This window comes from Lissotriton helveticus, chromosome 7 (genome assembly GCF_964261635.1).
Source record: "Lissotriton helveticus chromosome 7, aLisHel1.1, whole genome shotgun sequence".
NCBI classification, from domain to species: domain Eukaryota; kingdom Metazoa; phylum Chordata; class Amphibia; order Caudata; family Salamandridae; genus Lissotriton; species Lissotriton helveticus.
The window spans coordinates 1,352,727,631-1,352,740,115 of NC_136068.1; the positions used below are offsets into that span (position 1 = coordinate 1,352,727,631).

At 42.5% G+C, this 12,485-nt stretch overlaps 1 protein-coding gene across 1 annotated transcript in view; it reads right to left on the bottom strand.

Moving 5' to 3' along the window:
- Nucleotides 1-1,756: 1,756 nt before the first annotated feature.
- Nucleotides 1,757-12,485, bottom strand: part of RNF222 (ring finger protein 222) — a 33,276-nt gene continuing 22,547 nt past the window's right edge. The window contains exon 2 of the mRNA XM_078650850.1: nucleotides 1,757-3,191. Coding sequence (XP_078506976.1) covers nucleotides 2,509-3,150 — 642 coding nt within the window. The 5' untranslated portion in view covers nucleotides 3,151-3,191 and the 3' untranslated portion in view covers nucleotides 1,757-2,508. The remainder of the gene's footprint in view (nucleotides 3,192-12,485) is intronic.

The following is a 12,485-nucleotide window of genomic DNA, read 5'->3' on the forward strand; positions in this document are numbered from 1 at the left end:
AGAAGTTACATACCATAAAATAAATGCAATTAAAATATATTTGCACAAACATTTTTAATTCGAAAACATATTGAATAAATAGTAAACAATGCCTTGGAACTAATAATTTAGCATTTTCTAACACATTAACTTTACCTACAAAAGCTTTTAGTCCTAAAATCTTACATCTATGAAATCTAGGTAAGCTGTTTTCCTTGATAATGACTTTCTGTTCCCTGGTATTGTTATTTGGTTCAGGTAATTCTCAAAATTAAAATGCAAAGTAAAGCCTCTTGGAATTCTGAATAAGTAACTTATATTTTGAAAACTTCCTGAAAAAAACTATGGTACATTAAACCTTTAATTTTGGCTTTTTGATGCAGGGTGAGGTTTTTTAACTAACCAATTTTCGTGATAGATTTAGTTGGCTTTATCTTATTTTGGATTTCACAAATGAGGATTCGTATTGTAAAAGAAAGTGTATGCTTTCTATCAATAGGACTAGACAATAAATTGCACTATACTTTGAAGGAAAAGAGTTTGAGCTAAACGGCTCTTTTACGATCCCTAAAGGGATTAAATAATGGGTGCTAGAACACACCATAGTCTAACACTGAAATTAGTCAACTTGTAATAATATAACAGAGTAATACTACTGAGAAAGCCAGGTAGGCAAACTCAAACTTGCTCCTTCATCAAAGAGTTTAAATGGAGTAATTTTGTTAAACAATGTGGCAAAAATCAACAAAGCTGACTACAAGCATTCGCAGACATTCACTTTTATTTATCTAATTGGTAATTCATTCTTTATAGTACACATACGGTCAGCGGACCCATCCGATTTATACATGCCATCAAAAGTCAAGAAAGATGTACCAATATATGAAAGCATCACAGTAGATTTTTAATGATTTCGTCTTTTTAAATGTATCTCACAGCGAAATTTGCTGATAGTTTGAACAATACATATTGGAATGTATTTGTATAGACTGCAAACAATTAAGAATCGAACCAAAAAGGTGGAGCCGTACCATTGCTGCAAATACTCTCTGGGATAAACAGTAATCCATGTAAATACTTCTGCTGGTATTAATACACATAGGCATAGATGCATCAAGCTAAACACCGCTCGCAAAGAGGCAGATTCTCAGAATCTGCCCCTTTGCGACCGGTATTTTTGCATTTGGGATGCATCATCCCAAATGCAAAAATCGCAATTTAAGAAATCGCAAAATTGCGATTACTTAAATTGCTATTGCATTTAAGGAATCTCAAATTGGGATTCCTTAAGTGCAATGCATTAAAGTTAAAAAATTAGGGATTTCGCTAATAGGGGGAGAAATTTACCATGAAGTTGAACTTCATGGTAATTTGCAAAAACTTAATGCGAAATGCATTTTTCAAAGTTCCATTTTACACACAAACATGCCCTTAGGGCATGTGTGTGTGCAAGATGTGCACCCTGGCCCGCTTGAAATTGCAATCTCAATTTGCGATTCTCTAATTGAGAATCGCAAATTGAGACTGTCTACCCATTCATTCCTATGGGCCTTTAGGCCCATAGGAATGAATAGGGAGGTATTCCTTAATTGTGAGTCGCAATTAAGGAATTTTAAGAAATCGCTATTTTTTAAGCGAGTTCTTCATGCATAGCCTTTTGCTATTCCTTATTAGCGAATCCTTATTTTTCGCTAATAAGGAATCGCAAAATGGATGCTTGATGAATCTATGGGTTAGCCTTTAAGTCACCACCTGCCTTGTTGCTAAAGATTTATGGAATACATTCTGCTAGGCTTAAATTAGGTACAAATTACAATAGCTTCTGTATACCATAATATCGCAGATCATGCACCATCAACTACGGTATGCTCTGCAAATATTAATGTAGCAAAAACAAAACTTAATGGCCCTGGGAGTTTCCCTTAGGGTATAGGGGTGATTTATTTTCTTTCTTGAGGACTGTCAGTCTTTTCCTGCCAGTCCTGAAGATGAAAAAAGTATATCTGAACGTTCACCCTAAAAAGACAGATGGTCTGAGGTACTTATACCGAGGCCCGATGTTTGTAGGGCTGTATGTCTATGGTTTCCAGCAGCAGAGCCAGCAAGGAATCCGCCGACTGAAACAGGGTGGTTTGCCTCAATCTATACAGAGCACCTGTATCTACCCTTTTGGGGGACGGAGTACTACATCAAACTCTGTCTCTAAAAGACCCTAAGTAGGTTAGTTTTACTACCTGCTTTTTTTTGCCTGCTGTCATTGTAATATAGTTTACCAGTAGACCATAAATGTGCCAAGGTGGAAACAAACATGAACATTGTTGTCTCTATTACTGGATATTACCATATGCGAACAAATGAATGAAACTATGACCCTTCCATTGAGCCATAATCATAGTTTTCATTTGGTACAAATTCCTTTGCAGATTTAAAAAATCCATCAATACTTTGGACATTGAAATGCACAGCACAGCCACTTGATGAATACCACAAATTGCAGTTTATCATTGTGCAGGTTAAGGTCTTAATCATTCACGTGTTCTTTTTGGAGATGAGAATCCATGGAAGTACAGCTGCCAAAATGGCGACCACCAGGATCATCAATAACAGCAGTATCAATGATGGAGAACGACAGCAGTTGAGTCCTGTGCGTGGGCTTGCTGGGGTTGGCCTTTCACCCTCTTCATTGTCCATTGGCTGGCCAAATTCACTGATGACGAAGATCTGGGATGTGGCCAAGTTGTTGGTGGATGCAGTTCGCGATTCCGTCGGACAGATTGCTAGGTACCTTGCAAAGTCGTGCTGGATGTCATTCTCAATGGCTATGACCTCAGTGTTAGGAACTACCAATGTGTTTGTAGATCCCACTCCCGCTGGATGCCTCAAACAAGACGGCGACAGTGGCACCTCCAGAGTTTGTGCTTTCTCTTCGGGCTTGGGGTGCCAGCATATGCCTTTCTTGTTCAGAAATGTGACATATCTACAGAGGGGGCAGACAATGTTCTTCTTGATGGGTCCTTCTTGCTTGGCCGTCACCAGATACTTCACCAAGCAATCATGGCAGAAAGTGTGACCACAGCTCAGCCTCCTCTCCGCTGTGGACATACTGTGGAGGCGCTCATAGCAAACCGGGCACTCGGAGGAGCTATCCTTACTGCTCTCCTCATCTGACATTGTTGTGAAACGGCCTGGTCAATTTTTCAGTCGCCGCCTCACTGAAAATGAAAAATTGGAATAATAAGTGGAGATGCAACAAGAAGTATACGCTATGTGGTTCTCATAAAAATAAATAATTTTATTTTAGATACAGACATTTCTTTAAGAATCCAAGTGCTTATTACTGTAAACCACAACATTTATGCCCATAGAAGAAGGGCGCAAAGTATACTGAGATGTGTGTGCTCTGTATGCTGTTTTCTTTAACCAAAATATAGCATTTGTACACAGTAGAAAAGAGAGAAGTTTGTATATAATGACAGGTAGAAGGGAGACGCGGAACATATGATGGGCTGTTCGGAGAAAAACCTTTGACAAGAATTCCTATATTAATAGAGTGAAATAAAATGTCATATGTTGCCATGAGGTAGTAGGAAAACAAATAATCATTTAAAAAGTCAACATGGCTTGTATAGATGCGTTGATATCATGTCATGACCTATCGCCTGTCTCCCCTTTCCTGCCAAAATTTGCGAAGCTCTGATGAATATACAGCTCTCAGATTTCGTCGACACTCACCAACTCTTAGACGAAACGCAGTTTGGCTTTAGGAAGGGACACGGGACGGAGACGGCTCTAATTAAAGCCTCAGATGAAATTAGATCCATCATGGACCAGGGAGGTGCGGCCATCCTAATTCTTCTGGATCTGTCCGCAGCATTTGACACGGTCGACCATGCTATTTTGGTCGACCGTGTCACAGCTCTGGGGATAGACGGTCTGGCCAGAGATCTTATTTCATCCTTCCTGGCCGACCGCACCCAGACTGTTAAGTTGGGTAACTTCTATTCCCCCGTCTCTGCATTACCATGTGGAGTACCACAAGGCTCCTCGCTAAGTCCCACGCTATTTAACATCTACATAGCGGACTTAGCGAGGGTAATAAAGGCCCACGGGGTGCGTTTAACATCTTACGCCGATGACACCCAACTGGTGCTAGCGATCCATAAGAATGGCACTGCCGTGGCAGCCAACTTTCAGGAGGCCATGCTTGCCGTCAGTATGTGGATGTCCGCCAATTGCCTAAGGCTCAACTCGGATAAAACCGAGGTTATGACCTTTGGCAATCTCTCCCCAGAATGGTCTTCCATATGGTGGCCTAATCAGCTCGGCTCTCCACCTATCCCAGTGGTAAAGGCGAGGAATTTGGGAGTCGTCTTCGACGGCAAGTTGACCTTCAACCTTCATGTCAACAAGGTTGTCTCTTCTGCTTTTTTTATTTTAAAGAAGATTAAGAAACTGCTGCCCTACCTCCCCACTTCAGCGGGGAAGACCCTAGTCACCACTTTGGTATTTTCCAAAATTGATTATGGAAATGCCCTCTTTCTTAACACCCAGAAACTTGTGCTGTCAAAGCTACAGTCCATACAGAACGCGGCTGCTAGAACTCTCTTAAACATTTCTCGCCGCCAGCCTACCACTCTCGCCATTCGCCAGCTTCATTGGCTTAGAGTGGAAAGCCGAATTAAATTCAAGGCCCTCTGCATTGCCTATAAGGCAGTGCACGGCAGCGGACCTAAGTTTCTGACTGAGGCATTTCAGCTGTACACTCCCAAAAGACTGCTGAGATCTGCCAATACCTGCCTCCTACCTGTACCTCGTACCAGAACGGCAACTTGGGGAGACAGGCGCTTTTTAGTGGCTGCACCAAAACTTTGGAACTGTCTGCCACTAAATATCAAAAATGCCCCCAACTTGATGAGCTTCCGGAGGCTCTTAAAGACGTGGTTGTTTGATCAATGAACTCTATTATTCGGTCCTGCTAGTTCACACATGCGCCGAGACACCTCAGGGTATTTGTTTGCGCAATAAAAATTATATAAATAAATAAATAAATAAATTGTTGTGTTGGATTCTTCGTGCAAGGAGGGTGCTGGCACTTAATAGTAGTCTCAGCAGAGACCTGAGAAGCCGAAACGCCACTCAGGCTTAATTTCCCCCTTTCCCTTCTGAGTAGGTCTAATATCACAGTGAGAAAGTGAGAAGCTTCACCAAAACGATATTGGTAGCAGAACTGACGTCCAAAAACATTAGAGGTCACATTTATGTGACAGGAAGTGACCTCAGATGATTTTTGACGGAGGCGGTGTCACATTACTTTGGTATGTTTGGCATCGGAGGGAGTGGTTGTGAAAGGCCATGAACAGCGAGTTTGGCAGTTCAGCCTTCCCTTATAAATGCACTGAGGGTTTTTTTTATTGGGCAGGAACCTATGAGCGAACAGAGGTCGTGTTTACAAGTATTATCACTTGACCTACATGCTAAAGGGTGGGGAGATTATTTGACGATATGTTCTTAGGACGACAAGCCAGTTAACTCGAGTTCACTTCCTGAAACATAAGTCCGGAGTAGAGTATACCCTCATGCTTCCGTGCTGCTTGTAACAATTTTAAACTGCGTTCAACCTCATACCGTGATATTGCTTTGTACTTCAGTAAACAGAGATAGTACGTGAACCTCTGCTTATAACAAACAACCATGAATCTGTACGTCCTTGTTTTGCTGTTACAGAAGTTTTGTGTACTTCCCTTTCTTTGAAATAAACGTCCACCTTTACATGCCATAGACCACTTTTTTTAGTTAATTTATCATCCATAGCCCATACAGCCTGTAAAATGTTGTAACCAGAAGATAGAAATGTGCAATGATGTGCAGCAAGCCATGGACTTCTAAGAAGAGGCCAGGGTCTGATGCCAAGGCCCCTAAATGACTACCAGCAGAGCTGAAATATTAATGGAACTATTCTATTCTATTCAGCACTTAAATAGTGCATAGCTACCCTTCGGCATCCCAGCGGAACTGGCTGCTATACTTATTTTTTTGTTTGAGTATTTTTATTGCATTTCGTATATGAGATTACAAGAAGGAGAAAAAAATAAAAAAGAAATGTAGGAAATTGGCAGTTGCCACAGGAGAAACATATCATTCAACATCCGTCTCTCGTATACAATAAAAAGACAGAATATGGCAAGATTGTCAATCACATCTGGACAAGGATATGCTTATTCAACAACAGTTCGCTTAGGCAACAGTTACCGGCACATGTGTCCTGCACTGGCTGCTATACTTATAACCGTGTGCGGCCACCACCCATTCGTTGTATCCAAGTGGTCAAGACTAAATGGGCACCGAATCAGAAGTCTCTTTACACTTATAAGTTAGCGTGTTTCACACTTGTAGTGTTATTGTGCGCAATGGAGCTTACACAAACTCTCAAGCTAGACACTCATACACCCACATACTTGTCTACACAGCATTGCACCTGCCACATACTTCTATTAAAGATTATTTAACTATTGCAACTTCAACAATATGTTCCAGCATTAAAACACAATTGCACACATATAGGCGCAGACACATACGTACTTAGTTTATTTTTAAGGAGTTTTGTAAAGCTCTACCTGTCTCCTTTTGGAAAGGGCGATTAGAGAGACAAAAATCTCTTTAAAAACCAATAGATCTCTTAGTCCATAGATAGTTCTCTGACCCTGGATCCCAATCCGCCACTATCCCTTAAATCCCTTTTTGATAGCGTCAGAGGGTCCTCAATTGTATAACTCTGTATTTTGAACCAGCCCGCCAGCCTTACCATGTGATCTCTTACTCACCTCGCCTAACTTAAATCACTAGCACATATTTCTTTGGCACATAGAGCGGATACTTTTGTATTACTTGCTATAATTAGTTTATGCCAAGACGTAAGCAGAGGGTTGAAGCAGTAATATTCCAGGTATTCACCTTAATTTCCTTTTTAATAGCCTGGATCATGGAGTTTAAGAGGACATCTTACAGTTTTTTTAAGTCACGCTCTTTCCAATTTCTCCTAATTGTGCCCACGTCCTGGTCCAAGAATCTCTTCTTCATAAAGCAATTGAGGGGGTACCATTGCCTTAAAAGCCATAATGACAAGTTCGAATGAGGTTCCTCCAAAATCTCTTTTACATTTCTTCAGCCCACCTACCGTGGCTAATGCCCTGGTTTTCACTGCTTCGATATCCATCTTCTACTGTAATAATATATTAATAAAGTGATTAATTTGAACAGGTGCTTTCAGGTGCTCAGCATCGGCACTTCGTTCACAGGGCCGGGGCTACAATTTCTGACCCTGCAGGTGGTGGTCTCAATATTAATTGGTCAAATTCAAAATAAAAAGAATAACATACATTGCATGGTGACTGGCTGGTAAATGTTCCTAGACAGGTCAGCATAGGCCTGTCCAGGCAGGCATGATTGTGTATCACCATGTTAGTGATGATGTCATCATGCCGATCACAAATCCAAGAAGTCATCGACAAACTATGTCTTGCATTCTATTCCCTGAGTCTGCTGCACCCTGCCACTCCCTGAGCCTAAGCCTCCCATTGGATAATTGTAGCTGGGAGCTTGCTCATGATGGAGTTGAGGCAAGGAAGCTGCGAGAGCGCATTTGGAACTTGAGAGTGAGGGCTCTTGAGGAAGAATAAACGAAAGTAAGTGTGGACTTTCCACTTGCTGTGTAGCCAGAGTAGCATACCCTGCAGCCCTGCATTGCTGCTATCCTCAACGTTCTTGATTCGGCTGTGGCCGAACACAACTTTTGTGCACCATGGCGTCACCTGCAGAATCTGTGCGCTCCACCCCAGCATGGTAATTGCTGAGCGTGCGTGAGTCCAGTAGCCACCACAGCCATGCTTACCGGCATTGGCAGCATTAAGGCTGGGGACAATGCCTGTGCTGTAGCAGACAGGGTCACAGCAAGCTGAGCAGTGGATGCCAATGCCGTCGCCATCCCTGGACCTACTAATTACAGGCAGCACTAGCAGTGACATCACCTGCTGTGCTCGAGCAGCTACCTGTTCTGCAAATAACCCAGTTATACTGCACTGATTAATATATGCAAAAAAAAGCATTTTCAATTGGTGTACATTTTGTTTTTGCACTCGGTGTAGGTAAGAAAGTAAAACACATGTCATCTTCCTCTTCTTTAGGAAAGACAGCAGGAAAACGCAGAGTTCAAAATAGCAGGGACATGTACAGGCTGACGACAGGGGTCACAGGCAGCAGCAGTGTTATAGATGAGAGAGAAAGCAGGAGTAAAGAGGAGAAAGAAACAACAAGAGAGGAGAGAGATAAGACGGAGCTAAGTAGAAGAAATGGAGAGCAAATCAGATACAAAGAGAATGATATGAGGAAGAGAGCATTAAGAAGAGAGAAGATAGAATGAAAGGATGTAGAGGACAGGACACAGGAAAAAAAGCAGACAAATGATAAAACGGAAACACAGCTAATCACTGCTAGAAGAGTGATAGTAAAGAGCCAAGATCAAGGAGAGAGAGAGCAGAGCATGGATAAAAGTGAAGAGGAAAGAGGGCAGGGCTAGAATGAATAGAGGGCAAATCAGAAATACAGGGAATAAGGTAACAGACCAGGTGTGACAAAGATGATAGAAAACAATTAGAGAGATGAGAGGATAGACTCTTAGGGCAAAGACTTAGGGGATAGACAACAGATCAATGTTAGAAGATAGAGAGTGTTGAAAGTGGGGCTCACCGGAGGAAGAAGTGAGCTGTGGCCTCCTTGGCAACATTTTCAGCACCTGCACTTCGTTTTTTACAAATTAAGCACTGCCCCTATGTAGTTATAGTATGGGGACTTCTTCAACCAACACACCTCCTAATTTTCAATTGAACTGCTTACATTCCTTCCGAAATCCCAGAATATTCTTTTTCTTAACTTGATTGCGTGTTTCATCTCCTGGCAATATTTATCAAAAGTGTGTAATTTCCTTTGCAAACCAATCTGAGTCACATCTACAATAACCAGATCATCGGCATAAAATGGGCAAGGTATATGCTGCCCACCCATACGATGGGAAAATGAGTGGGCTGATTGTAAAAGTATTGGCAGGTCTGCGAGGAACAGTGCAAACAATGTTGGTGTGAGGGCGCACCCTGACAAATCCCATTGCTAATGATAATTTTATGGAAAACCGAGCCATTCGTGCCTAACTGAACCCTTGCCTAGTTCTCCCTATGCAATGCTTTCAGTACTATTAACAGGGAGTTGGGATACTCATTGTACTCACCACTCCCCAAATACTAGCATGATTGACCAGATCAGAAGCAGCCAAAAAATCCACAAAATAACAAAAAAGATCACTTCTTGTCTAAATTACTTTTTGGGCCAATGGCTGAAGCAATGATCCATGGTTGAGTGTGTTTCTTAAAAACCCCCTTGTTCAACTAAAGCATGATCTGCAATCCAACCCTTCAAATATACCAATATTGCCTTCAATTTTTTTTTACATCTAGCTCAAGTAAGCTTAAGCGGCGATAATTTTGATGGTTGGCCGGTCCGTCTCTTTAAAAAGTGTCCTTATAATAGTACCTCTCCAACTGCTAGGATAGTAGCCTGTTATAATAAATGCATTAAAAGCTGAGCTAAAAACACATCTTGCCCACCACTCTAGATTAGATTTGATTACTATTGTCTGCAGATTATCTGGGCCAGCTCCTCTCATCGAAATAGCTGTTAAAATTATATTCATTATGGACTTGACAGCTAAATAAGATGGGGAGAGCTACTTCAGTTTCTGGGTTCCCCCTAGCCCGCCCTATATACTGCAGACAAATAGCTAATCCAGTTCTCTTCAGGGAATAGCGACGATGCAACTCTATCATGTTTTTGCATTTCTTGTGCTATTACTGCATTTTAGAAAACAGCTAAAGGGATATTGTTGGACTTGGCCCTTTATGCAGGGTCCTCCCTGAACTTTTTGCCTTCCTTCTATATTTTTCTGACCTGTTGTTGGCTATTTTCTGACTCTGGGCACTTTACCACTGCTGATCAGTGCTAAAGTGCATATGCTCTCCCTAATGTAAATGAATGTGTTAATTGTTTATTCCATGATTGACTATTTGGTTTACTTGTCAGACCCTAGTACAGTGCACTGAGTGTGCCCGGGGCATGTAAATCCAAATGCTGCTATTGGGCTTGCACCACTGGTTGTGCCACCCACAGAAGCGGCCTTGTAAAACGTGTCTAAGGTCTGCCATTGCATAGCCTGCGTGCAGTCTGGTACTGTCATGCTGACTGGGCAAGTGCACCCACTTGCCAGTCCCTAAACCTTCCCTTTTCTTCATATTAGTCACCCCTATAGCAGGCCCAAGGGCAGGGTGCATTGTAAGTAGAAGGTAGGACAAGCCCTGATGTGTGTGGCATGTCCTAATAGTGAATTACAGCCATTTGTGTTTTTCACTATTGCAAGGCTACCTGTTCTCCATAGGCCAGAATGGGGTGTTAGAATTATTACATTTCATAATCCTAACTGACTCAGAGAACATGGTAGAAATTCGAGTTTAGTATGCCTGGACTCAGAAAGATAAAATACATATTTTAGTAAAGTGGGTTTTAACATCCTGTGTTTGCAAATACCACTTTTAGAAAGTAGGTATTTGCTTGCCTAAACCTTTCAAGCCTGCCTCTGCTAGGTTGTGTATTCCTTGTCTGGAGTTTTAGTGACAGGGCTGGGGGATTCCAGGAGACAGAATGAGTCAGCCCAGTGGTGAATAGAGAGATCTGCATCTAGATGGGAGGGAGGAGTTGCACCTGGGACATGAATAGGACTGTGCCCACCCCCCACAGTGCTGGCCCCACCCCCTGTGGTGCGTCTGATGTCTCTGCCCTGCACACTGAAAGAAGAGAAGGAAGACTGTCAACAAAGTGCTCCAGGGCTGTACTTGCCTTCCACAATGCTGGCTCCACCTCCTGTGGGGCGTCTGATGTTCCTGCCCTGCACTGTGAAAGGAAAGGAGAAGTCTGGTAAACAGAGTGCTTCAGAACTGGTTTGGACTGGGCACAGGCCGATCTCCCCTCAGAGAACAAAGGATTTGGGGGTATAAATATTGGGATCCTGATCCCAAGAAATTAGATCACTTCTGGACTTACAAGATGAAACCTCTGCTGAGGAGAGGAACCTGAAGAAACTGACATAGGAAAAAATGGTCACACCAAACCTGCAGTTGCAGAGCCACATTTGAGGTTTCAAGTTTAATATGAGGTCAGAATGTATCCTGCTGAGTACTCAGGGCAACATACCACCCGGGTAAACCTGGCGCCTGCATTTTGTGAGGAGGTCAGTAGCAGGTATCATGTCAGGCTTCTTGCTCTATAGGTCCATAGGTTAAAGACGTGCACTGTAACAAATTTATTTGCTAGGGACTGCAAGTGTAAAGTGAGTTCAAGGAACTTGTCCATGAAGGTGGGTTTCGCAGGTGGGTTCTGAAGGTTGGTTTTGTACAGCGGGATGGTGTGCAATGTTGTAAATGCTTATTCTTATTTGTGCCTATCTGGTTCTAGCCCTTCCTTTTTGTCCTTTCCGATTACTCTTCTAGAACCCATGACAGTTCTTAGTGTGTTCTTTCAACCAGCTTGCTTCCAGATCTGTCAGTTATCAGTCTGGTCAGCTGGGGAGTTGTACGCTGTTTCCCTTCGCTCCAGAATAAACCCACACTTACCTTAAGAAGACGTCTGTGTTCATCTCGTGATTATTCTACTTCAGTTTGGCGACGATCTTAGCAGCTGACCGGACTGCGACTCCTGCGTCTTCATTGGTGTGGTCTCTGATCATTCCTTGGGCAGCGACTCTTCCCCAACATCGGATCCTGCATGCGACGGCATCGGCCTCGACTTGCTGCATCCACTGAGGTTCTTTTGGTCGAGTTCCAGTGATTTTCGTGTCCTGTTTCCCTTCCTTAAGAGCTGGGCACCTACGTCATCCCCAACTGTAAGTGGATGTTGCCTCATGCGTGAGAGTTCATGCGTGACAAGCGTTGCTTAGCTACGCTCTCACTATGCGAGTTTAACTCTGAACGCTATCGTCATTCACAGCGTTACGCTACAACGTCATCATGTCCTTTCCTATTACTCTTCTAGAACCCATGACCATTCTTAGTATGTTCTTTCAACCAGAAGTCAGTTATCAGTCTGGTCAGCTGGGGGAGTTGTACACTGTTTCCCTTTGCTCAAGAAAAAAACAACACTTACCTTAAGAAGACATCTGTGTTCATCGCGTGATTATTCTACTTCATGCAGCTACAGAGATAGATTGATTTTTGGGGTTGATGATGCTGTGACCTTCTATGTGTAGGTAATTTGGTTTCAGTAATTTCACAGATGGACAGTCTGGAAGTTTAGTCCTATATTTTCTTTGCAGCCGACTAAGTGACATTCATATAGATGCATCAAGCATCCATTCTGCGAATCCCAAATAGCGAAAAATAACGAATCGCTATTTAGAATTCGCAGAATGGGAT